Source organism: Oncorhynchus nerka, linkage group LG10 (assembly GCF_034236695.1).
Source record: "Oncorhynchus nerka isolate Pitt River linkage group LG10, Oner_Uvic_2.0, whole genome shotgun sequence".
Classification (NCBI taxonomy): domain Eukaryota; kingdom Metazoa; phylum Chordata; class Actinopteri; order Salmoniformes; family Salmonidae; genus Oncorhynchus; species Oncorhynchus nerka.
Genome location: NC_088405.1, coordinates 35,966,085 through 35,993,820, shown reverse-complemented (window position 1 = coordinate 35,993,820; position 27,736 = coordinate 35,966,085). Strand labels below are relative to the sequence as shown.

At 48.9% G+C, this 27,736-nt stretch overlaps 1 protein-coding gene across 1 annotated transcript in view; it reads right to left on the bottom strand.

Annotated features, from left to right (window-relative positions):
* Positions 1–6,695: 6,695 nt before the first annotated feature.
* The window catches only part of LOC115135236 (echinoderm microtubule-associated protein-like 4), a 59,314-nt gene continuing 38,273 nt past the window's right edge, over positions 6,696–27,736 (bottom strand). The window contains 20 exon segments of the mRNA XM_065023264.1: positions 6,696–6,850; positions 6,853–6,933; positions 6,936–7,254; positions 7,554–7,684; positions 9,109–9,207; positions 9,397–9,484; positions 14,491–14,588; positions 14,718–14,806; positions 14,944–15,011; positions 15,243–15,374; positions 17,065–17,190; positions 17,436–17,587; positions 21,481–21,616; positions 21,911–22,045; positions 22,181–22,276; positions 23,227–23,337; positions 24,627–24,696; positions 25,417–25,566; positions 25,846–25,969; positions 27,588–27,623. Coding sequence (XP_064879336.1) covers positions 6,744–6,850; positions 6,853–6,933; positions 6,936–7,254; positions 7,554–7,684; positions 9,109–9,207; positions 9,397–9,484; positions 14,491–14,588; positions 14,718–14,806; positions 14,944–15,011; positions 15,243–15,374; positions 17,065–17,190; positions 17,436–17,587; positions 21,481–21,616; positions 21,911–22,045; positions 22,181–22,276; positions 23,227–23,337; positions 24,627–24,696; positions 25,417–25,566; positions 25,846–25,969; positions 27,588–27,623 — 2,348 coding nt within the window. The 3' untranslated portion in view covers positions 6,696–6,743.

The window sequence follows — 27,736 nt, the reverse complement described above, 5'->3', positions numbered from 1 at the left end:
ATCTCGAGTCTGAAATGCTGCTACAGTATACATCATTTCATCAGTGTTTTGTGAAGCATAGAGAACTATTCAAGCAGGACTTACAGGGTCACTTTACTCAAGTTGTTCTTTCAAATGTGGGATGCTGAATCATGCTGCTCATAGGGACACTGTTGCATTTTTCCCTTTGCGATACAGACGGACAGAATTTTCTCCTGTGTGTATGTGTGTGTGTGTGTGCCTGGCAGTCTGTGGGTCTTTTTGTTACCTACAGTCTAATACCACAGAGATCTCTGTCCACTGTTTACTCACAATGTCTAATACCACAGAGACCTCTGTCCACTGTTTACTCACAATGTCTAATACCACAGAGACCTCTGTCCACTGTTTACTCACAATGTCTAATACCACAGAGACCTCTGTCCACCTCTGTCTAATACCACAGAGACCTCCACTGTTTACTCACAATGTCTAATACCACAGAGACCTCTGTCTACTGTTTACTCACAATGTCTAATACCACAGAGACCTCTGTCCACTGTTTACTCACAATGTCTAATACCACAGAGACCTCTGTCCACTGTTTACTCACAATGTCTAATACCACAGAGACCTCTGTCCACTGTTTACTCACAATGTCTAATACCACAGAGACCTCTGTCTACTGTTTACTCACAATGTCTAATACCACAGAGACCTCTGTCCACTTGTCTAATACCACAGAGACCTCTGTCCACTGTTTACTCACAATGTCTAATACCACTGTTTACTCACAATGTCTAATACCACAGAGACCTCTGTCTGTCCACTGTTTACTCTGTCCACTGTTTACTCACAATGTCTAATACCACAGAGACCTCTGTCCACTGTTTCACAATGTCACAATGTCCACTGTTTACTCAAATACCAATACAGAGACCTCTGTCCACTGTTTACTCACAATGTCTAATACCACAGAGACCTCTGTCCACTGTTTACTCACAATGTCTAATACCACAGAGACCTCTGTCCACTGTTTACTCACAATGTCTAATACCACAGAGACCTCTGTCCACTGTTTACTCACAATGTCTAATACCACAGAGACCTCTGTCCACTGTTTACTCACAATGTCTAATACCACAGAGACCTCTTTCCACTGTTTACTGTCACAATGTCTAATACCACAGAGACCTCTGTCCACTTGTCCACTAATACCACAGAGACCTCTGTCCACTGTTTCACAATGTCTACAATGTCTAATACCACAGAGACCTCTGTCCACTGTTTACTCACAATGTCTAATACCACAGAGACCTCTGTCCACTGTTTACTCACAATGTCTAATACCACAAAGACCTCTGTCTACTGTTTACTCACAATGTCTAATACCACGGCCAGAGACCTCTGTCCACTGTTTACTCACAATGTCTAATACCACAGAGACCTCTGTCCACTGTTTACTCACAATGTCTAATACCACAGAGACCTCTGTCCACTGTTTACTCACAATGTCTAATACCACAGAGACCTCTGTCCACTTGTCTAATACCACAGAGACCTCTGTCCACTGTTTACTCACAATGTCTAATACCACAGAGACCTCTGTCCACTGTTTACTCACAATGTCTAATACCACAGAGACCTCTGTCCACTGTTTACTCACAATGTCTAATACCACAGAGACCTCTGTCCACTGTTTACTCACAATGTCTAATACCACAGAGACCTCTGTCCACTGTTTCCACTGTTTACACAATGTCTAATACCACAGTCTAATACCACAGAGACCTCTGTCCACTGTTTACTCACAATGTCTAATACTGTCTGTCCACTGTTTACTCACAATGTCTAATACCACAGAGACCTCTGTCCACTGTTTACTCACAATGTCTAATACCACAGAGACCTCTGTCCACTGTTTACTCACAATGTCTAATACCACAGAGACCTCTGTCCACTGTTTTTACTCACAATGTCTAATACCACAGAGACCTCTGTCCACTGTTTACTCACAATGTCTAATACCACAGAGACCTCTGTCCACTGTTTACTCACAATGTCTAATACCACAGAGACCTCTGTCCACTGTTTACTCACAATGTCTAATACCACAGAGACCTCTGTCCACTGTTTACTCACAATGTCTAATACCACAGAGACCTCTGTCCACTGTTTACTCACAATGTCTAATACCACAGAGACCTCTGTCCACTGTTTACTCACAATGTCTAATACCACAGAGACCTCTGTCCACTGTTTACTCACAATGTCTAATACCACAGAGAATACCTAATACCACAGAGACCTCTGTCCACTGTTTACTCACAATGTCTAATACCACAGAGACCTCTGTCCACTGTTTACTCACAATGTCTAATACCACAGAGACCTCTGTTTACCCACAGTCTAATACCACAGCCAGAGAACTGTCCACTTAACGGACACAACTAGAGACTGAAAGGTCCAGAATTGACTAGGGAAGACCGTCCACTATACAGACATACACATGGACGCATGCCCACATACACACTCAGCAGGTGAGGTATCAGAGGATTCAGATTGACACAAAACAATCTCGTCACAGTTGTGTTTTCAGGATCAGTGAGTTGTCGTCAGAGCGTGACAAAGTCCACATTTAATCCTTCCTCTAACATCTATGTCCCTGAGCCTGTTTCAGGGACATTGAGTCACAGTTGTTTGAGGAGGATGACAAAGTCCACATTTAATCCTTCCTCTAACATCTATGTCCCTGAGCCTGTTTCAGGGACATAGAGATGTTTGAGGAAGGATTAAAGGTGGACTTTGTCACGCTCCGACGACAACTCAATGTTCCTGAAAACACAACAGTGACTCAATGTAAACTGAAATGATGTATTGAAGCGAACCCTTTCATACCACAAAACATTCAGACCAAGATCAACACATAGATCAGTGGAAATACTCAAACATAAAAGCTTCTCTCTGTTTTAAAATGTTTATTTGCATTTTTTTATTTTTTATCTTCAGTATTTTTCTAGAGACAGATTGTGTGAAACATGTTTTTGTTGTTGTTGTCATTCATACAGCATCTCATCACCATCAAATCATTTCAACATTTCATCAGTATCCCCGTCATCGTGCATGGTCATAACCATGTTTATTTTGAACATCACAAAAGGTTGTACATGTCTGTGCTTCCCCCCTCCCCACACTCCTTTATGCCCTCCCCATTCCAACCACGGTGTCACAGCTGTTTTGTTCAAGGAGTGTTGGTGAGACAACCCCAGCGTACCCATCTCCCGACCTCCCCCATCCCCGCCCCAGGACACGTAGACATTCATTCACAAGGCTGAGGTTTCAGACCAGTCAAGGAGCTTTATGTTTTCAACTCACTTCTCCCCTTCCCTTTTTCCTTTGTGAGTTTTGGATACTAGCCATCTAACTAATAAAAACATGATTCTATACAAGCCCTTCAGAAAAACTTCCCCTAAAAAAATATGGTTGAATAGAAATAATGGCCCTCTACCTCTCAAAATCCTTAGATCCTTGTCAGGGCCCAGTCCAAATCCTCCACACCGTACTAATCCGCCCTATCTTAAAAAACATTTCGCCTCCCTTTAACCAACACAGGCAAAACCTACCAAACCCCCACCCCCGAACCCCCTCTCAATGTGGCCATTCGTCAAAGCAACACTCAGTACATAACGGCTGTAGGCCTCCGATTGGCAGACCACCAACTAGATGGGCGAGGTGATTGGCCATGAAAACGCTGTAAAAACAAAAGTGACAGAAAGCCGGTCCACTGTCCCCCACCATAACAACGTGTCATGGTAAGAAGAGCACATTATGCGGAGAGACATTATTTCACACGGTATTGTACGTGGATGAGCTGGAGGAGTGTGCCCCCTAGTGGTAAAAGAAAGCAATGAAAAAATGGTTCAAAGGGTCTATCTATATCTCAAGATGAAGAGACCAGATATATACACACAGGCATACCATTATATACATAAAGTAGCCACAACTGAAAGTACAAAATGATTGAGTATGGGAGGGGAAGATCTAGCAAGACCACATGCCCCCCCCCCCCCCCCCCCACACACACACACCCCCCACCACCACCACCCGGGAAAACTGCTTTCTAGCGTTCCGGAAGGACTCCAGATATTGTAAGGTACGAGTTAGTTTATAGATTGACTGACATTGTACGGGATTCAAAAAGTGTGTTCACGTTCCGTCCACTCAGCATTCTGGGACGGAAATCCCATGTTCACTACAACTACAGAACCACAGGAGGGGAAAAAACGACAGGACAAACTACAGAGAAAGTCTACCTATAGTAAAGCATTCCCAAGAAGGGGAGAAACCCAGTTGATTTGCAAGAACAAAACAAATCTGAAAACGCTCCTAATATAAAAAGAGAAAGAGGTTCTTTGTGGGCCAGCTGGAAGGCTACATTTCTGAGGCCAACGCTAGAATAACATCAGTATAACATTGACACAACCATGCCCTCGTGCACTTTCACTATGATTGATAATGTCTCTACCTCTACCACTACAACCCTGTCAATGCCACATTACCGACCTTAGGACAATATCACCGACAGGCACTTTTAGCTCCACAGTCCCGTGTTCACTACAACTACACCTTTCTACACCACATACCTTTTTACACCTGGAAAATTACTATACATTACTGTGCATTGCCTCATATGCCTTAGTCATGAGTATCCCTTCTATCGTCCTTCAACCTTCCTTGCTATAGAAAGCCTCCACTTTCTCTCCCTAGTCACGGATGGACAATTAAAAGACAATCTCTCAATTCTCTATCCTCTACTTCCAGCCGATAAACAGAAGAGTCTCGCTCTCTCTCTAAATGTACCAGCACATTCCCACTGAAGGGAGATAGAGGGGGCTGTGTAGGAGACAGAGGGGGCTGTGTAGGAGACAGAGGGGCTGTGTAGGACAGACTGTGTAGAGGGGGGGCTGTGTAGGACAGACAGAAGACAGGGGGCTGTGTAGAAGACAGAAAGACAGAGGGGCTGTGTAGGCTGTGCAGAAGACAGAGGGGGCTGTGCAGAAGACAGAGGGGGCTGTGTAGAAGACAGAGGGCTGTGTAGAAGACAGAGGGGGCTGTGTAGAAGACAGAGGGGGCTGTGTAGGAGACAGAGGGGGGCTGTGTAGAAGACAGAGGGGGCTCTGTAGAAGATACAGAGGGGGGGCTGTGCAGAAGACAGAGGGGGCTGTGTAGAAGACAGAGGGGGCTGTGTAGAAGACAGAGGGGGCTGTGTAGAAGACAGAGGGGGCTGTGTAGGAGACAGAGGGGTGTAGGAGACAGAGGGGGCTGTGTAGGAGACAGAGGGGGCTGTGTAGTAGACAGAGGGGTGTAGGACAGAGGGGGCTGTGTAGGAGACTGTGTAGAAGACAGAGGGGGCTGTGTAGAAGACAGAAGATACAGGGGCTGTGTAGAAGACAGAGGGGGCTGTGTAGACAGAGACAGAGGGGGCTGTGTAGTAGACAGAGGGGGCTGTGTAGAAGACAGAGGGGGCTGTGTAGGAGAGAGGGGCTGTGTAGAAGACAGAGGGAGCTCTCTGCCTCCCTCTGCTGGCTGTGTATTCCTGTGAGAGTGATCTAGTCCTGATTTCTGCAGAAAGGGGGGGGATGAGCCAGAATGACACAAATGTATAAAACGGTGGCTCGCAGAAACTTAAGACTCTTTTTTTATTTTTGTTTATATTCTTTTTTTTCTTCTTAAAAACATCTCAGTCCATTCCAGCAGAGAAGGAACAGTCCCCAGAATAAGATTTTAAAAGGTATACATCCAAAAGGGAAATAGAAATAAACAGAGAAAATGGTAGCATGTTATTGTAGGGCGAGCAGGTGAGAGTCGCTGGTGGTTCAGTGCGGTCATTGTGTCCATGGCCACAGGATATCCTATGGCTCATTATGAACCTTTCTGGCCGTTACAACGAGGCTGGATGGATGAGTTCCCTGCAGGGACTCTGGTAGAGAGAACAGCTTATTGCCATGGAAAGGCAGTCTGCATGCATGTCAGCCCACACACACACACACACACACACATACACGCGCAAGTCTTGCGCAGCTAACCTTGTGGGGACATACAATTAAGTCCCATTCAAAATCCAATTTTCCTTAACCCCTAACCTGTACCCTTACCTTAACCCTAAACCTAACCCTAGCTGCTAACCCTAAACCTAATTCTAACCCTGACACTAATTCTAACCTTAACCCCCCCCACACACACACACCTGTTTGAAAGCCCGGAGTGATGGAGTATGTTGTCATCAGCTGTATGTGATGGTGTGTTACTGGTTGTGTGTGGTCGCAAATGATGCTATGGTGTGTTATTGCAGGTTGTTGCATTATCGAGTAAGGATCAGATGACTATATACGTTTCTATGGCAACATAGCCTAGACACGTGATCAATATTGAATAAGGGCTGGACTGAGGAGTGAGCATTAGCAGACACGACTTAACCGTATGAACCCGAACAACCACAACATTCTCTCCTCACGCTCTCACAACGTCGGGTGATCATCTTTAAAAAACAACATAAGCCACTAACATCACTGCCTTGTCTCACGTACATCCGCCACTCTTCTCCGAATAACGCAGGCATCAGAAAGAAACAAAAAGAAGAGCACAAAGACAAAACTAAAACTGAAAACAAAAAGAGACCTGAACAGAGATGGAATCCGCCCGAGAGACGCAGCGACATCGAGGCACCTCCAGGGGGGTGCTGAGCAGGAGAGAGGAGCGCTGGGCTGCATCACAACTGAGGCTCTTCACGAGGGTGGGGTGAAAGGGCGGCCCTCGTCGCTAGGCGTGGCCGTGTCGTCGCTGGGTTCCAGGCTGTCCTTGAGGCTCAGCGTGCTGTCAGAGGGGCGGGGTTAGCTCGGCGGGGAGGGGTTTCCGGGGAGCTCTCCTGCCGTCCGTTGGTCGTGGGGGAGGTTGGCGTGGGGGGAGGTGTGACAGAGTCACTCCCCCGCAGTGCGCCGCTGTGGGGTCAGAGGTCAGGTCGAGGACGGTGGGCGGGGTAGGGGTTGGCGGTGCGGCCGGCTCGGTGGGCGTCAGAGGCACCGCTGGGATGGCAGCACGGAGGATGGAGTTATGTAGGAGCCCCTCCCCTAGAGAGAGGGAGGAGTCACTGGGGACCAATGAGGGGGTCTTCTCCACCAGACGCCACTGCATGACACTGGTATCCTTCCCGCCCGTGGACACCAGGTGACTGTCGTTGTGCATGAAGGTCACATTGGTCACGTGACTGCTGTGGGCGCTGTATTTGTGGCTAGGTGCCTGCGGAGGAAGGAGATATATTAGGATTTGAAGCCAATATTACAGTAGGCTATACTACATACAGTATGTTTACCACAGGAGGTTGGTGGTACCTTAATTGGGGAGAACGGGCTTGTCGTAATGGCCGGAGTGGAATGGAATAAATGATATCAAACACATGGTTTCCATGATTTGATGCCATTCGCTCTGTTCCAGCCATTATTATGAGCCGTCCTCCCCTCAGCAAGCCTCCACAGATGTATACCGGGACAGTACTGTTGAGCAGTACGGGGACTAGAGTGCTTAGGGGCCAGGCTTACCTTGGGTCTGGCGCAGGGGTACTGGAAGAGGTGCACTTTGCAGAAGTCATCAGCCAGAGCGATCACCTTCCTGTTGTGGGACCTGATCAGAGCGTTGATGTCTGTACCATCGGAACCCTCAGGCCACACTCCTGGAAGACACACACACACTGGTTGTTTTGCCCCGCTATCATAGCAGTGGAACCTGCCCTGAACTTTAGCCTCTGTTACTAGCCAGCTATCAACCGGTACTCTACCATGCACCTTAGAGACTGTTCCCATATGTACATAGTCATTGAACGCGGGTCACTTTGATAGTGTTTACATACTGTTTTACCCACTTTATATGTAGATACTGTATTCTAGTCTAGTGTTACCCTATATAACTACTGCTGTACACAGATGTTCTATTCATGTACTGTCCCCACTGTCTATACACACACCATCATATACATTTATACTTCAGGACTTTGACATGGCTCATTTCGATATCAGTATATTTCTTATTTCTTTTCTTACATTTTGGGGGATTAGCGTGTATTGTTTTGTATTGTTAGGTATAACTTTTATTATCACACTGTCGGAAGACACTTCACAACACCCGCGATATCATCTGCAGAATAAGTGTCCACAACCAATTTGATTTGACTTAGTGTCCTATGCACATGTTTGAGTACGTGAAGCAGAGTCAAAAAGACATACCACCAGGGGGCAGACCAACACCATAGAGGCCTTCATCCACGCTAACGTGCACAGTACACACCCCCTATCTTACCTTCTCTCTCTCTCACAGGGAGATACAGGCACATAGAAATAAAGAGTGATCCCTTCACGCACATAGAAAATCTCTACTCTCCTGGGTCTGATCAGTTCCAGCCTAAGCGAGGGACAATCTACTGGCTGAGAACTGAGGAATCTGAAAGTCGAGAGAGAGAGAGAGAGAGAGAGAGAGAGAGAGAGAGAGAGAGAACTATTTTTCCAGCCCCCTAAAGAACTAAAATATGTGGAGTCGGGGGCTCTATGTTTTCCTGGACCTGTCCCTCCCGAGACAGTGAGAGAAGAACGGGGCGGGGGAGCGATAGAAAGAGATGGACAGAGGGAGAACAAAGAAAGAGGGAGGGAGACGGAGAAGGATGTGGGGAAACACTGCAGATACCACGACATGCCGTACTGCAGTGGGACGAAACCAGTAGGGAAACAGAGCAGGGTCAATTCGGGTAGCAGAGTTCAAATGGGAAGGACATGCGTTGGCTGTTAGGCGCCGTTACAAACTTGCGTAATACGAATGTAAAAAAATATATTTTTTTTTTAAAGATCGAGAAAGAGAGCAGAGGAAGACAGGATGAATGAGGGAGGAGGAAGAAAAAGAAAACAGAAGGCAGAAAGTCAAGAGTGCGTAGGAACGAGTCCCAGACCGCACTTTCTGTTCAGTAGCAGGTCTTACACCCACAGAGGCTTTATACACCCACAGCAGTGAGCATAAAAACACACAGTCTACACAGATCCGGCATAGCACAGCCACGAACAGAGCCAAAAGCATTCCTGCCATATCCCTATTGCCCGAGTCCATACTGACCGAAGACATGGTAGCCCAGCACACAGGTATAGGTGGTCCAGTCGATGTCCTTACACTCAGAACGGTTACGGATGTACTTGCAGCCGTTTGGAATGTCCCCTGCAAAGAGGAGAGAACCGGGGCTTAGGTTAAGGGGAACACTTCACCACAGCAGTAGGTTGTTATACATTTGTCTGATTGCTAAACATCCCTACGTGGATCAGTAATTTAGCCCCATTCTCCATCAATGAAGCTGCTGCTGCGGCCTTACTAACGGCATGAGACTCATTCGAAGGTGTGTTTACGCACAGTAGAGGATCTCGTAGTCTCCTGAGTTGGACATGATGAACTTGTTGTCGGGGGACCAGTCAAGATGTGTGATGTAGCTGGAATGTCCCTGTTAAAACCACACAGAGTCAGAGGGCTGGGTAGGTGATTTAGGAGGAGAGGTGAAACAGTTCACGGTTACATTCATGGAGCTAGAGACAGGCACAGCATGTACAGCGAAGGGCTAGCTTGGTTTGGCTAATCGTTTCAGAGGAGATTGTTGCCTTTATTAAAACTAGCCCACGCAGCGGTTAAGTATACTATCCTGAGAGCGAGCTCCAGTCTTCCACCACAGCCCATTGGAGGAGACACTGTGTGTGTCTGTCCTCCCCCCACACTCAGACTCAGGGAGGGAATCTCTGTTTGCCTATCTTGGCACATTGTTTGATTTCCTTCAGGTCTGCAGGCTTCCATCCAACACACAGACCCATGCAATCATATCATACACACACACACACACACACACACACACACACACACACACACACACACCTCTGACATTCTGCCAAGTTAAGGCTAGTCACTCCACAGCTGCTGAGCTCACTTTCTCATACAAAACGCATACAAAATCTGAATCCCATACTGAACGAAACACACACACAGAAAATGATGTATTTTATGCATCTCCCTAATTATACACACAATCCGAGACACTTCCTTGTCTGAACAAGAGGACTCGTATACATATTTGCATGTGTCCCTAGAAATCCATACAACTAACTGCATCGTTATATACTTATACTGTATATCAGCGTGTCTCTCTGCTTTGCTGTGAAGCTGTGGTTACAGACAGGGGCCCAGTCCTCTGCCAACGCCAATAAAACCTCAAACCAACCTTCCCACAATGTCTTTATTCCCTCTGGAGCCCTGAGCCTTTGAACCGTACCAATTGAGAATCTGGCTTTAATACTCTCTCATGCAACCCCAAGCTTGTTTTTCAAAAATCTCAAATGTAACTGCTGTGATTCTGATCTCTGCTCTGTTATTAAACTACCCAACCCGCATGCTCTGCTGTGGCTGCCAGGCTATGTACGGTAAGTTGCCTGGGGGTTAACATTGGTAACGTTTCGTTCCACAATAGGGTACACAAGACCATAGTGGTCAAGCACCAGAAGGAATGACCGTGACCACAACCTGAGCACCATGGTCCTGAAAAAAGTGACTACATGAATGAGAGGGACATGAAAGAGAAGTAGAAGAGTGAAGCGGGGGGAGAAAGCGAGTCAGAGAGGTGGGAGCCACGAGTGAGAGACACTACATACAGGGAAAGAGAGAGGGAGAGAGAGAGACAACAGTGAAAGAGAAACAGAGAGATCGCAGACCGAGCAGCAGCCAAGCGGAGGCCAGAGGAGGTGTAAAACGACAGTGTGTTTAACAGTGGAGTGATTCACACTGGCCCTGTGGGTCTCCAGACCGCTGGAGAGATGGCCTGCTGGAGCCACAGCCCAGGGTACTGATCACTCTCTGTACACCGCTACCTCTACCCTGCTGGGGTCACAGCACAGGGTACTGATCACTCTCTGTACACTGCTACCTCTACCCTGGGGTCACAGCACAGGGTGGACCCTGTCACAGCACAGGGTACTGATCACTCTCTGTACACCGCTACCTCTACCCTGCTGGGGTCACAGCACAGGGTACTGATCACTCTCTGTACACCGCTACCTCTACCCTGCTGGGGTCACAGCACAGGGTACTGATCACTCTCTGTACACCGCTACCTCTACCCTGCTGGGGTCACAGCCCAGGGTACTGATCACTCTCTGTACACCGCTACCTCTACCCTGCTGGGGTCACAGCCCAGCGTACTGATCACTCTCTGTACACCGCTACCTCTACCCTGCTGGGGTCACAGCACAGGGTACTGATCACTCTCTGTACACCGCTACCTCTACCCTGCTGGGGTCACAGCACAGCCTCTGTACTGATCTACCCTGCTGGGGTCACAGCCCAGCGTACTGATCACTCTCTGTACACCTCTCTACCCTGCTGGGGTCACAGCACAGGGTACTGATCACTCTCTGTACACCGCTACCTCTACCCTGCTGGGGTTACAGCACAGGGTGATCACTCTCTGTACACCGCTACCTCTACCCTGCTGGGGTCACAGCACAGGGTACTGATCACTCTCTGTACACCGCTACCTCTACCCTGCTGGGGTCACAGCACAGGCTGGGGTCACTGATCACTCTCTCTGTACACCGCTACCTCTACCCTGCTGGGGTCACAGCACAGGGTACTGATCACTCTCTGTACACCGCTACCTCTACCCTGCTGGGGTCACAGCCCAGCGTACTGATCACTCTCTGTACACCGCTACCTCTACCCTGCTGGGGTCACAGCACAGGGTACTGATCACTCTCTGTACACCGCTACCTCTACCCTGCTGGGGTCACAGCACAGGGTACTGATCACTCTCTGTACACTGCTACCTCTACCCTGCTGGGGTCACAGCACAGGGTACTGATCACTCTCTGTACACTGCTACCTCTACCCTGCTGGGGTCACAGCACAGGGTACTGATCACTCTCTGTACACCGCTACCTCTACCCTGCTGGGGTCACAGCACAGGGTACTGATCACTCTCTGTACACCGCTACCTCTACCCTGCTGGGTTCACAGCACAGGGTACTGATCACTCTCTGTACACTACCTCTACCCTGCTGGGGTCACAGCCTCTCTGTACTGATCTACCCTGCTGGGGTCACAGCACAGCGTACTGATCCGCTACCTCTACCCTGCTGGGGTCACAGCACAGGGTACTGATCACTCTCTGTACACCGCTACCTCTACCCTGCTGGGGTCACAGCACAGGGTACCTCTCTGTACCCTGCTGGGGTCACAGCACAGGGTACTGATCACTCTCTGTACACCGCTACCTCTACCCTGCTGGGGTCACAGCACAGGGTACTGATCACTCTCTGTACACTGCTACCTCTACCCTGCTGGGGTTACAGCTGATCACTCTCTGTACACCGCTACCTCTACCCTGCTGGGGTCACAGCCCAGCGTACTGATCACTCTCTGTACACCGCTACCTCTACCCTGCTGGGGTCACAGCACAGGGTACTGATCACTCTCTGTACACCGCTACCTCTACCCTGCTGGGGTTACAGCACAGGGTACTGATCACTCTCTGTACACCGCTACCTCTACCCTGCTGGGGTTACAGCACTGATCACAGGGTACTGACTCACTCTCTGTACACCGCTACCTCTACCCTGCTGGGGTCACAGCACAGGGTACTGATCACTCTCTGTACACCGCTACCTCTACCCTGCTGGGGTCACAGCCAGGGTACTGATCACTCTCTGTACACCGCTACCTCTACCCTGCTGGGGTCACAGCCAGGGTACTGATCACTCTCTGTACACCCTCTACCCTGCTGGGGTCACAGCACAGGGTACTGATCACTCTCTGTACACCTGCTGGGGTCTAGCCTCTACCCTGCTGGGGTCACAGCACAGGGTACTGATCACTCTCTGTACACCGCTACCTCTACCCTGCTGGGGTCACAGCACCAGCGTACTGATCACTCTCTGTACACCCTCTACCCTGCTGGGGTCACAGCACAGGGTACTGATCACTCTCTGTACACCGCTACCTCTACCCTGCTGGGGTCACAGCACAGGGTACTGATCACTCTCTGTACACCGCTACCTCTACCCTGCTGGGGTCACAGCACAGGGTACTGATCACTCTCTGTACACTGCTACCTCTACCCTGCTGGGGTCACAGCACAGGGTACTGATCACTCTCTGTACACCGCTACCTCTACCCTGCTGGGGTCACAGCACAGGGTACTGATCACTCTCTGTACACCGCTACCTCTACCCTGCTGGGGTCACAGCACAGGGTACTGATCACTCTCTGTACACCTCTACCCTGCTGGGGTCACCTACTGATCACCTGCTGGGGTCACAGCACAGGGTACTGATCACTCTCTGTACACCGCTACCTCTACCCTGCTGGGGTCACAGCACAGCGTACTGATCACTCTCTGTACACCGCTACCTCTACCCTGCTGGGGTCACAGCACAGGGTACATCACTCTCTGCACATCACTCTCTGTACACCGCTACCTCTACCCTGCTGGGGTCACAGCACAGGGTACTGATCACTCTCTGTACACTGCTACCTCTACCCTGCTGGGGTCACAGCACAGGGTACTGATCACTCTCTGTACTCCTCTACCCTGCTGGGGTCACAGCACGTACTGATCACTCTCTGGGTGCTGGGGTCACAGCACAGGGTATCACTCTCTGTACACCGCTACCTCTACCCTGCTGGGGTCACAGCACAGGGTACTGATCACTCTCTGTACACCGCTACCTCTACCCTGCTGGGGTCACAGCACAGGGTACTGATCACTCTCTGTACACTGCTACCTCTACCCTGCTGGGGTCACAGCACAGGGTACTGATCACTCTCTGTACACTGCTACCTCTACCCTGCTGGGGTCACAGCACAGGGTACTGATCACTCTCTGTACACTGCTACCTCTACCCTGCTGGGGTCACAGCACAGGGTACTGATCACTCTCTGTACACTGCTACCTCTACCCTGCTGGGGTCGCGTCTTTCTCTCAGTGTCGGTCTCGCTCTTTCTCGGAGCAACCCGACGGTGCCAAGGCAATGCAAAATGTATTAATAATTCATACTCTCTCTCCCTCTCGGTTTCTCTCCTGTTGCTTTTCCTGTGATTAATACACGCTGAAAGCACTGATCATATCCATCTCTCCAGCTGCAGGGAGACAAGCACTCCCCAGGGCCCCCCCCCCCCACACACACACACACACATATCATTCAACACAGCACAGCAGTATGCATAACTCACGTTGATGAAATGCCTTTACTATGGCTATATTTCTAAGCTAAAGGCCTCTTCCACGCTGGGTGCTGAACTGCTCCCTTCACTGTCATCACAGATTCACAGGTCAAATGTACAGTCAGTAGACAAAGACAGAGTCTCTTTGAGGAAAATTATCTTCCCACATGCATATAGGCACACACACACACACACACACACACACACACACACACACACACACACACACACAAATGGTGCTGTACTCACAATGCACTTCCCACATCTGGTGTACTTGCGGCCTTTCTCCGACACGGTGTGGAGGTAAATGAAGTTGTCATGTGATCCCACTGCCAGCAGGGTGCCATCTGAGGAGGGAGTGAGAACAGGATTGTGGGTAAATGATCCACCCGCGTTCTATTTTCCTCCGCAGGCGTGTGTTGAATGGACAGCGCTTCCTTCAACACGTGACTGTGTGCAGGACCAGCTCCACCCACCTACGGAGAAGCGCATGACTGACAGCTGCTCGTTGCCGTCTGTGTGAATGGCCACCAGGTCTCTGGTCTCTGCATCCAGAGCGTACCACCTGGGACACGCAGGGGGGAGGGGAGAACAACACAAGAGGATTCGTAAGAATGGACTTTCTCCCGTACAGGAGGAGAGGTGGGACAGATAAGACACTAATGTCCTTCAGAGTTAGAGATGGGGTCCAGCTGAACTTACTTCCCTGAGTGAGTACCGATGGCCACAACAGCACCACTGGGGTGAAAGTCCGCACAGTGGCCATGCTCCTGAGAGAAAGAAAGAGCAAGAGGGAGAGAGAGAGAGAGATACACAAAATAAATGTATGTTTGAAATGTAAGGCCTGATTCCCAACTTGAGATGTGTTTGCATCTCAACGAAAAACTTGGATCAACATTTCAATTTTTGTCTGTCAATAAAATCAAAAGGGTAGTGGATGAGCGTGGATTCTTAAATCTGCTGTATAGAATAATTCCTGAAAGGGAGATACTGGTTCTTACATCCAGGAGCCTGGTCCATTCCAGGGAGTGGTCCACAGAGTTCCACAGGCACACCTGCCTGTCCTGGGCACAGGTTAGGAACAGATCCTTGAAGGGGTGCGACGCCAGCCCCCATAGCTCGTCTGTGTGTCCCTGGGGCGAAAGGTCAGAGGTTAGAAAATTATTCTGATGGGGTTATGCTTCCGTTTTGACCAAAGTGACTGAAGTACTTAACACGACCTACTGAGCAGTAAAAACATATTCTGTATATTGCCCATTTAAAGTGAGACTCAAAACCCAGAACTCCAGCGTTTACAATGCAAGCGCCCTGCTCGAAACACACCACCAGAGGGTGGGAGCAGTTGGGCTCCCTCAAAAGACGGGAGAAATACCTCCGCCCGGCTCTTAATACAGCGTTCAAATCACTGGGAAAAAAATAAGCCAGTTATACAACACGGGCTCTCTGGAAAATAGCAGCGTCTCACCCGCTCTGCTCTCTCTCACAGGGAGGAAACGATTGGGAAAGCAGCTAGTGAGGGGGCCGACACGGGCATTCTTACAACAGGGCTGGTTTAGCAGGGCCCTGCAGTCCTGAGATGCCTTTAGCTGTGTAGCTGACCACCCGGGATGTTTCAGGCGCGCCACACCAGGAATATTTAGCGGTGGTGGTCAGCTAGTCAGCAGTGAGAGTGAGAGAGAGAGAGAGAGGATGAGAGAGAGAGAGAGAGAGAGAGAGAGGACGAGAGAGAGGACGAGAGAGAGAGAGAGAGAGAGAGAGAGAGAGAGAGGACAAGAGAGAGAGGACGAGAGAGAGGACGAGAGAGAGAGAGAGAGGACGAGAGAGAGAGGGGACGAGAGAGAGAGAGAGGGGAGAGAGAGAGAGAGAGAGAGAGAGAGAGAGAGGACGAGAGAGAGGACGAGAGAGAGAGAGAGAGAGAGAGGACGAGAGAGAGAGAGAGAGAGAGAGAGGACGAGAGAGAGAGAGAGAGAGAGAGAGAGAGAGGACGAGAGAGAGGGGCGAGAGAGAGAGAGAGAGGACGAGAGAGAGAGAGAGGGGACGAGAGAGAGAGGACAAGAGAGAGAGGACGAGAGAGAGAGAGGACGAGAGAGAGAGGACAAGAGAGAGAGAGGACAAGAGAGAGAGGACAAGAGAGAGAGGACGAGAGAGGACGAGAGAGAGAGAGAGAGAGAGAGAGAGAGGACAAGAGAGAGAGAGGACAAGAGAGAGAGGACGAGAGAGAGGACGAGAGAGAGAGAGAGAGAGGACGAGAGAGAGAGAGAGAGGGGACAAGAGAGAGAGGACAAGAGAGAGAGGACGAGAGAGGACGAGAGAGAGAGAGAGAGAGGATGAGAGAGAGAGAGAGAGAGGACAAGAGAGAGAGAGAGGACGAGAGAGGACGAGAGAGAGAGCGAGAGAGAGAGAGAGGGCGAGAGAGAGAGAGAGAGAGAGAGAGAGAGAGAGGACAAGAGAGAGAGAGAGAGAGGACGAGAGAGGACGAGAGAGAGGACGAGAGAGGACGAGAGAGGACGAGAGAGAGAGGACGAGAGAGGACGAGAGAGAGAGAGAGAGAGGACGAGAGAGAGAGAGAGAGGACGAGAGAGAGAGAGAGGGAGAGAGGACGAGAGAGGACGAGAGAGAGAGAGAGAGAGGACAAGAGAGAGAGGACGAGAGAGGACGAGAGAGAGAGAGAGAGAGGAGACGAGAGAGAGAGAGGACGAGAGAGAGGACGAGAGAGGACGAGAGAGAGAGAGAGAGAGAGAGAGGACGAGAGAGAGAGAGAGAAAGAGAGAGAGAGGATGAGCGAGAGAACGAGCGAGCGAGCGACAGAGTGAAACCTCTCACCTGCACTTCCACCTGGAAACCGTCATTAAACGTTCCCCTCAGGATGAAGTTACGCGAAGTGCCCACCAAAAACTGCTCCCCCTTGCCTTCGGCCACAGCGCGAATGGTTCCATATTGATCGGGGACCTGCAGTGGAACAGATGCATTGAAATGTATGACAAACAGCTTCCCCAAACAGTTGCAATCTGATCAACATTGAATGACCGGTTTGTCATCATATTGAACATGTGATATTTGACATATATGATACACTGTATATCAGTAAGTGTATATGTTTGTGCATAATCCATGGTGTACTGGCGTATATGTGCCTGTGTTGTATTCTGTATGGCTGTGACTGGCAGCGGTATGTTCTGTGTGGCCCACTGCACCTCTATGTCCCTCTCTGGGTTGAGGTCGTGGTCCCAAAGAATGATCTTGTGGTCCTTTCCCCCTCCGGTCAGCAGGGTCCCGTTCCTCATCTGACACAGAGTGAACACACTGCCGTCATGGGCCTTAATCTGACGGCTGATCTGGTACGCACCTACAGGGGGAACGAACCGAGGGGAGGAGAGAGAGAGAGAGAGAGAGAGAGAGAGAGAGAGAGAGAGAGAGAGAGAGAGAGAGACAGAGGGAGAGAGAGAGAGAGAGAGAGAGAGAGAGAGAGAAAGAAAATTGCCCAGAAGGAACGAAGAGGGAGAGAGGAATGAGAAAGGGAGTGAGGGTGGTCGTAAAACAGCTCACAGCGGAGGTTTCTGGGAATAGGATACAACAAATATTTGACATTTGCTAATGTAGTTTATGTGCCACGGTACAGGCCAGCTCGTTGTTCTCTCAGGGGAGCATTTGAGGTGGAAGTGAGAGAGAGAGTGTGTGTGTGTGTGTGTGTGTGTGTGTCTAGGGTTGCTGTGTCTGCATTCTCCACAATCGAGCGCACCGCCACGCAAGCTCCATAGACAAACATTGACAGTAGAATGGACTTACTGAAAAGCTCAGTGACTTTCAACGTGGCGCAGTCATAGGAGCAAGTCAGTTCGTCAAAATTCTGCCCTGCTAGAGCTGTAAGTGCTGTTACTGTGAAGTGGAAACGTCTTGGAGCAACAACGGCTCAGCCGGGAAGTGGTAGGCCACACAAGCTCACAGAACAGGACTGCCAAGTCCCGAAGCGCGTAAAAATTGTCTGTCCTCGATTCCAGCACTCACTACCAGGTTCCAAACTGCCTCTGGAAGCAACGTCAGCACAATAACTTTTCATTGGTAGCTCCATGAACTGGGTTTCCATGGCAGAGCAGCAGCACACAAGCCTAAGATCACCATGCGCAATGTCAAGCATCGGCTGGAGTGGTGTAAACTCGCCGCCATTGGACTCTCTGGAGTGATGAATTACCCTTCACCATCTGGCAGTCCCACAGACGAATCTGGGTTTGGTGGATGCCAGGAGGACACTAACTGCCCAAATGCATAGTGCCATCTGTAAAGTTTGGTGGAGGAAGAATATTGTCTGGGACTGTTTTTCATGGTTCGGCTTAGGCCACTTAGTTCCAGTGAAGGGAAATCTTAATGCTACAGCACACAATGACATTCTAGACGATTCTGTGATTCCAAATTTGTGACAACAGTTTGGGGAAGGCCCTTTCCTGTTTCAGCATGAAAATGCTCCCGTGCACAAAGCGAGGTCAATACAGAAATTGTTTGTCGAGATAGGTGTGGAAGAACTTGACTGGCCTGCACAGAGCCCTGACTTCAACCCAATCAAACACCTTTGGGAAAAATTGTAAGGCAGACTGTGAGCCAGGCCTAATTGCCCAACACAAGTGCCGACCTCACTAATGCTCTTGTGGCTGAATGGAAGCAAGTCCTCGCAGCAATGTTCCAACATCTAGTGGAAAGGCTTTCCAGAAGAGCAGAGGCTGTAATAGCAGCAAAGGGGGGGCAAACTCCATATTAATGCTTGACGAGCAGGTGTCCACATACTTTTGCCAATGTAGTGTACTTGCAGAATATCACTCCTCCTGTAATAATACTAAATTCTATGCTAATAACACAGACAGATGCACAGCAAGAGGCCCATTCCTCAAGGCTAGCCAGACTGAACCTGAGGCAGTGGAATTCTCAATGGAGGTACTATTGAGTAGCAGAGAGAGAGGGTATGTGTTAGAATGAATATGCATCAGATAGTGTTTCTGTCTCTGTATCGCTTCTGCTCCCCCACATTGGCATGACCTCCATCCCCGCAGAGCTCAGACAGATGTGGACACACACACACACACTCCCACCGTCTAACCAGCAGGAGGCACTGTGGCCCAGCTCCACCGCAGTAACTTGAGCAGAGCAGGTAAAATAAATAAAGAGATGAACAGTTTATCCCTGGCATCTGGCCAAAGTTCTGTTCATCCAGTTCTGTAGCATGCAGAGCAAAACCATTACTGCTCAAAACCCCAACACCGTCCCCCCCCCAGGCACTCTGGCATGCCAACAATCACACCCACTATTCTTCTTCTCTGCCCCCACTTTTCTTTCTACTTTTCTTCCCCGTCTTTCTCTTCCTGTGTCTTTCTGTGTCTCCTTCTCTCTGGTCTCGAATCACCTCTTTCAGTTGCTCTTCTCTGTGTCTTTGAGACTCACTGAAAAGGTAAGCGCCTGGTATTACTCATTTGAGAATGTCTGATACGGTCAGACGGTTTACCCAAAGTGACTAAGTTTAACACAGATATTCATTTATACGTGGATCATGAGGGACAGCACCATGGTCCAACCAACTGTGCATTCAGGTGAAGGGGTTGTGTGAGGTATAAAGTACACTGTATTGTGTAAGGTGCTGGCTCCCACTAGGTGCTGGCTCCACTAGGTGCTGGCTCCACTAGGTGCTGGCTCCACTAGGTGCTAGCTCCACTAGGTGCTGACTCCCACTAGGTGCTAGCTCCACTAGGTGCTGGCTCCCACTAGGTGCTGGCTCCACTAGGTGCTGACTCCCACTAGGTGCTGGCTCCACTAGGTGCTGGCTCCACTAGGTGCTGACTCCACTAGGTGCTGGCTCCACTAGGTGCTGGCTCCCACTAGGTGCTGGCTCCACTAGGTGCTGACTCCACTAGGTGCGGGCTCCACTAGGTGCTGGCTCCCACTAGGTGCTGGCTCCACTAGGTGCTGGCTCCACTAGGTGCTGACTCCACTAGGTGCTGGCTCCACTAGGTGCTGGCTCCACTAGGTGCTGGCTCCACTAGGTGCTGACTCCACTAGGTGCTGACTCCACTAGGTGCTGGCTCCACTAGGTGCTGGCTCCACTAGGTGCTGGCTCCACTAGGTGCTGACTCCACTAGGTGCTGGCTCCACTAGGTGCTGGCTCCACTAGGTGCTGGCTCCACTAGGTGCTAGCTCCACTAGGTGCTGACTCCACTAGGTGCTGACTCCACTAGGTGCTGGCTCCACTCGGTGCTGGCTCCACTAGGTGCTAGCTCCACTAGGTACTGGCTCCACTAGGTGCTGGCTCCACTAGGTACTGGCTCCACTAGGTGCTGGCTCCACTAGGTGCTAGCTCCACTAGGTACTGGCTCCACTAGGTGCTGGCTCCACTAGGTACTGGCTCCACTAGGTGCTGGCTCCACTAGGTGCTGGCTCCACTAGGTGCTGGCTCCACTAGGTACTGGCTCCACTAGGTGCTGGCTCCACTAGGTACTGGCTCCACTAGGTGCTGGCTCCACTAGGTGCTGGTTCCACTAGGTGCTGGCTCCACTAGGTGCTGGCTCCACTAGGTACTGGCTCCACTAGGTACTGGCTCCACTAGGTGCTGGCTCCACTAGGTACTGGCTCCACTAGGTACTGGCTCCACTCGGTGCTAGCTCCACTAGGTGCTGGCTCCACTAGGTGCTGGCTCCACTAGGTGCTGGCTCCACTAGGTGCTGGCTCCACTAGGTGTTGGCTCCACTTGGTCTAGAGGCCTGTTTGTGAGGTTTAAAGGTCCAATGCAGCCATTTTTTTTTTATCTCAATATCAAATAAAATATGAGTAACAATTAAGTACCTGACTGTGATGTATTTCTATTTTATTGCAATGATAAACATAAGTAGCTTCTTAGCAAAGAGCAATTTCTCAAGCAAGAATTTAGCTAGGACTATTTGGGAGTGGTTTGAGTAGGGAGGGGAAAACTGAAGACTAGCCGTTATTGGCAGAGAAGTTTGTTACTCTTTCTTATTGGTCTGTTACTATTAACTCATTTACCGCCTGGTGATGTCACCAGACTCCATGTCACCGAAACAGAATGACATTGCAGGCAGTCTTTTCAAACAGCCCTTACACTAAAAGGGCATCATCACAATTTCACACTATTATGCCAAACTCATAGTGTGGAAATATACATAAAACACAGGACAATCACATTTTTGACTGCACTGGGCCTTTAAGGCAGTGTAAGCTAGAAGGTATAGAAGGTGTGTAGTGTACCTTTGGGTCCCTTCCCTGGGCTCGGCTCCACAGTGCTCCTGCTCCATATCAACATGATGCCTCCAGAGTCTCCAGTCAGGATGTCCCCGTTGTTGAGGAAGGCCAGACACTGAACAAACTTGGGTTTTTCATATTTCTGAGCAGGAAGAGAAGTCGAGCGAGTTATTTCGTAATAAATGCATTGTGGATGTGTTTAAGGGAGACTAGAGAAAGAGCAGGTGTACGCGTAATGTTCAATTACGTAAGGGATACATCATTTTCTGACATCACACCATTATTCAAGGCACTTAAGGTTATTGTGACGCCAATGTGTAAAAACAACCGTTAAGTGCACTTCTCTGTTTTGCTTGGCTCAAGCAGATCTTTACACGCTTTTAAGTCCTGAACAAGTCTTTAAAAAAAAGAAGAGTATTAAGGTGTGTGTCCTCACCCCGAAGATGCCCTGCTTGCGTGCCAGCGAGGTGCCAGCCCAGGTCCAGAAGAAGATGTGGGACTTGCCACAGGTTACTATGGTGTTGGCATCAGTAGGGTGGAACTCCACCACAAGCACCACCTCATTTGTAGACTAGAGAAGGTGAAACAGAGATCATGTACAGCTAAAAAAGAAGATCCATTTTCATAACCCAATCGTCAAAAAGGCAATGATTTACGCATTTTACGCAGAATTACACAGTAGAAAAACAACCCAGGTAACTCTGACCTTGATTTCAGCGATCTTGGATTTCTTCTGCCAGTCCCAGACAGTCAACATGTGGTCGTTACAATCATCAATCACTGCCAGGTGTGTGCCCGAGTCCTGTAGGAGAAACGCAGGAGGAAACAGGGGGTCTTCATGTCAGTAAAGCTTGTGTGAAACACAGATCCTATTGTCTGCAATTCAATAAATCTGCCATAACATAATTCCAGTTTATGCCTGCTATTCTTTGATAGTGCATATTATCTGTTATATACTGTAGGTCGGTGAGAGGGCATGGAAAATTCTAAACATGAATCAACCTGTTGCATAAATGGCCATAAAGCTAGCAGGAATAACCAATAAACTTCTAAGCGGTTAGCCATTAAGTCGACTTGGCATATGGTATCAGCAACGACATACGATGTGGTGTCATCATCCTTCGTTCAGGATGTACTCATCTTTAATAAAGCAAATGCACTGCTTAGCTAGACCTCTGATAGCATAAGAGGATAATGATTCACTTAACCTAGAATGTGTGTGTGTGTGTGTGTGTGTGTGTGTGTGTGTGTGTGTGTGTGTGTGTGTGTGTGTGTGTGTGTGTGTGTGCGCGCTCGCTTTTATGGAAATGGGTCATGGCGTATGTGTGTGAGCGTGTGCGTGCGTAGTTCGCCTGTGAAGGGAGCCCGGACTGTAAAAGCAGAGTTCTGGAATGTGCTAACGGAGGACAGGGAGAGAATAGTAACGCTAAACTACTACTGATTAGAGAGCATGTGAGGTGCTCAACACCACAACGACACCACTCGGGACCCGCGAGCCTGATCACGAAAGGGCTCGGTTCAGAAACACACAGCACCTAGAAACCCAGACCTGATTCTAGAACATCTTATCTAGACCCACTAACCACGGGCTGCGATGTGATTACGTAGAACTATGACCTGTAGGATCGGTACACATCCCAGGATGGAGTCTCACATGAATTACCACACTATAGTAACCATATTTCCCATAATGACTAAAACGTTCTTGATTATATCATTGGAGGTGTTAGGAGTGGTGTTAGGGGTGCCCACCGCTTTGGAGAAGGCCAGGGAGCCCACCCCTCTCTCGAAGGTGCCCAGGCCGATGACCTGCAGGGTGGACAGGCTGACCGAATCCCACACTCTCACATGGGGCTGCAGTGGCTGCAGGGGGAGAAGAAGAGAACGCACACGTCATTGAACTCTCGGCGTAGCCATACTCAGACCCTATGGTTGCATTTACACTGTATTCTTCTCGACAGCATCCTTTCCTTGTTTCCTTCCCTTCACACTCAGCGGCAGATGAGGAGAGGCCAACACAACATCTGACCAGCTCTCAACTTTTCACTGTGTTCCCTAACCAGAAACGTGCATGTCTCGGTTGGGTCGCGATACTCCTTTCCAACCTTCCTTTGCTCGTCTCCTCATCTTCACACGCACTGGCAGATAAAATAACTCAATTGAATCCCACCCAATTGCTTTTTACCTATCGCATCCTCTAAAGATCCGTGATCATTAAGGAAAAAGGAGAAGGAGGTGAGGAAAGGAAAGGAAGCCATTTTGAAGACTTGAGAAAGCATTCAACAGTTACAGTCAGTAAGTTGTCAAATATCTGGCTCACTGACAGACAGGATCCTCTTCATTCGAGGAAGGTTAGAGCCAGTCTGACACGTTTGCACCCAGAGAGCTTAAACATAATGAGTTGCATTAGAGTATGGATTATTGGTATGCTTGAGTAAATATGAGGCACTGGTGTCTGGATGTGCCTGTCAAAGACATGAGTGAGCCTGAATGTGCAACGCAAGCAGAAATACTGTACACAAGAAGAGACATTGTGCAAACAAGGATTAGGCTTTTAAATATAACCACAGATAGACATGTCATTCTTTATTTGGCAAGCTGGTATAAGACTACTTAAAGGAAAACTCCCACTTATTTTGGTATTTGTTTCTCTTAGTCCGTTGTTGACATAGTCCCAAAATATTTTGGTTGTCAGCAATTAAGGTTTCAAGATATGTACGTTTCAAAATACAAAAATACAGAAATCATCCCCGTATGATGCGTTTTCGATCATGTGATGTAAAATGCATCATACCGGGATGATTTCTGTATTTGTGTATTTTTAAACGTACATATCTTGAAACCTTAATTGCTGACAACCAAAATATGTTGGGACTATGTCAACAACGGACTAACGAAACAAATACCAAAATATCGTTTTTGGGGTGGAGTTTTCCTTTAAGTTCCTTGGAAAACCCCTTGGTGTCACCTAGGTGACATTTGAAACCCTGTGACTTGCAGAGTGGCGTGTGTGTGCCTGTGTGGATGCGTGACGGGGAAGAAAACAGGTTGAACAAACATGAAATGTCACACTGCCGGTCATATCATTAAAAGATTTAGCCAGCAGAAAGTTGAGGGTGAGGAATGGGTGACGAGGTGGGACAGTGACTCACCCGCCCATCCTTATCCACTCCTGCGATCTGTCCTGTGGCAATGCGGATCTTATCAGGGTGAACGGCAAGGCTGAGAGAGACACAAGGAGAACGAGATCAAAAAACAATGAAACGTGTCTCGCGCGTAGGACACTACCTCCCTACTGAAAACGCCTACAGTCGGCAACAAGCCGTAGTAGTGAGTGGAGTATGTCAGGCGTAAACTGAAGCTAGATGAGAGGGAGCTGTTTGACTGAGCAGGCCTGTGTGCATGCCTGGCCCACGGCCTGATGGGAGGAGGTGAGGCGTATCGTTTCAAACATAATACAGGTCTGAGTTAGCACGCCGCTATCGCACAGACTCATTTGACTCTCCCACTTCTCGCTCACCCGGACAGAAGACATTTACAACTCATTTGCATAGTACGTTGATCTTAAGAGGCTCCTGGGAGGATGGAAGCCTGAGACAGTTGAGCTGGAGGTGTCAGTTACACGACGGTTAGTGTAGGAGCCATTGTGTCTGTGACAAGTATTTGCTTCATCCGGGCGAAAGGTTTTGTTTGAAGTGTTTATACAGTTCTCAGACACTTGGGGACATATTATACTACCTTCTGTATCTAGTGTATCTTATCTACTGTCTCCGGGATACACAGCCCATGGAACTGCGTAGGTGACCATATGAAATCAACACCATACTACACAACCAAGTCTGACCAAAACTCCCAGTTGCCACCAACTCACTGTTTTGTGTCAAACAATAAATACCAAAACAAAACAAAAGGAAATGACTGTGGAACAGGATACCAGCTCACCATTTGACACTGTCTGTGTGGCCGAGGTAGTGGCGCTGTGTCCTCTCCTCGTAGTTGAAGAGCACGACCACAGAGGCAATAAAGTAAACACTCTCCCCTGTAGGGAGCAGGTACACGTTGGCTCGGCAGTCTTTCCCCCTGTAGCCATACCTGGCATCGGGAGTCAAGGAAACACAACAGAACACGCAGAAGGAAACCCATCGAGGGAAACACGAGAGACCTCAAACGGGACATCTGAATAGCAGAACTGGCTCATTCTACCAGTCTCCTTTTCTTCATCTGCAATGTGAAAACAACTGGAAAGGTGAGAGTGAAGACCCAGAAGACATCCACCATTTTGCTTGGATCCCCAGACAGACAACAGAGGGACCGAGGTCAGGGACATACAGAGTGAGAGCGTTTGGGGACCCTGCTGAGACGAAAGGATACACCCACTCCAGTTTGAGTCTCTCCGGAGGCAGCTCTGTGCGCACGTCCTCGTAGTTCTCCACGTCCGCGGGGATGAACATGGTGATGGGTCGACCTCGCATGAACATCTTGATGTAGTCTCCCTCTGCGGAGGAGACCGACAGAAACAAAATCACGATCGCCATTTTGACTTGTTATATACAGAGGACATCTGTTGGATACTAAAACCCATGCTTTTGCACACACATTCAGCATTCAGTATCGGCACAGGTAAACATAATAGCAGGGGCATAGCTGGGTTCAAATACTATCAGAAATTATTGAAAATACTTGTTAAGTATTCAGGCAGGCTAGAGCAAACACTCAAATAAGTATTTGTACCCAGGTCGGAGTGGTATTTCTCACACAAGAAAACCCTGTTAAGGTAATAAAGGTTAATGTGTCATGAGACCGAGACTGTATGACATGAGTTTAGTCCATTAACAGAAGAATCTCAGCAGCCTGACTGCTCACCACCGGCACACATAATCACTTGGTTTGAGAACACTTTTTTCATTATTTAAAAAAAAAAAAAAACATAAACACCTCAAAAAGCCTAGAAAAGCCCGATGAGTTGGGTAGATGTATATTTTTTTGTATTATTATTTTATATACTGTTCAGCCAGTGTGCTGCACATGCTCTCCACTCGTCGAGGGACGAGACACTGTACAGACAGACGAGGAGACAGACACGGACAGACCGAGAGAAGCGTTGGATGCCGTGCACCGGCGCAAAGCAGTGAGTCAGCAACATCAAACCCAGCTGAAATAAGAAGACGTGATAGGAGGATAGAAGAACAAAGAGAAGAGGAGGAAGAGAGAGAGCAAAAAGAGGGGGGGGGGGGATTTGTGGGAGACTGGGATCAGTGGAATGTGTGCGTTTCCCGCGTCCGCTCGTTCCAGCTCCGTGGGGTTAGGGCTCTACTCTCCAAGTGAGAAGACAATAGGGGGAGAGGGAGATTTGGTGGAGAGGCACAGAATTTCAACATTGCTCATAAAATAGTGAGGGCTTTCATCCAGTTTTCTTAAATTGAGGGGGAGGATACAGTAGAACCCAGCACTGAAGGTTCAGAATCCATCACAGGAATTACGTAGTTTATGACTAGCTAGCATTTACTTGTACAAAGGGACACAAATAAGTGCCTTGTGGACACAAATAAGTGTAGCCATGGTCTGTGATATTCTTATTTAACTGATGGTTTCCCCTTTATATCTGTGTCAATTAATGCCGGTAAAAGGCCCGAATTAGCTGATGTGTCGGTCTGTCTGTGGAGCTAATCAAGTTAGCGAGCGCCCCGCCCAGCCATCTCAGAACCAACCACATTCCTCACATGACCTGCCCGAGCCAAGAGAAGGACACTTTTAGCCGGACGACACTATGTTAAGTGGCAACGGGGCACAGTGGGGCGTGGCATACTGGCAAAGCTATGCCCTTTATTTAGGCTGGGCATCGCCTGAGGACAATGGCATGGAGGAGGGTGAGAAAGTATGGGGGGGGGGTATTTCTGTATTTGAGGGAGTGATAGAGGACAGAGAAAGATGGAGAGAAATAGGCGAGTAAGGGTGCAGATGGGAGGGAAAGATCATGTCTGTACTTGACCCGATGAAGGGAGTGGCAAAGAAAGATAGATAGAGGAAGAGGGAAATCAGCCGAAAATAAAAGCGAAGGGTGGAGAAGCGCCTGCTCCAAGGCTGCTAGCTCTCGCTCTCTGTTGTCAACTTACCAGCTTGGCTGTTTTTCTCGCGGGTTGACATTTTGGCTGGTCATGAGACAGAAACAACGTCACTCAAAACACACACGCACACAATGACAGTACACGGGGGCGAAGAGCTCGAATGGCCCGAAGAAGACAAAGATGACTAGTTGGGTCTA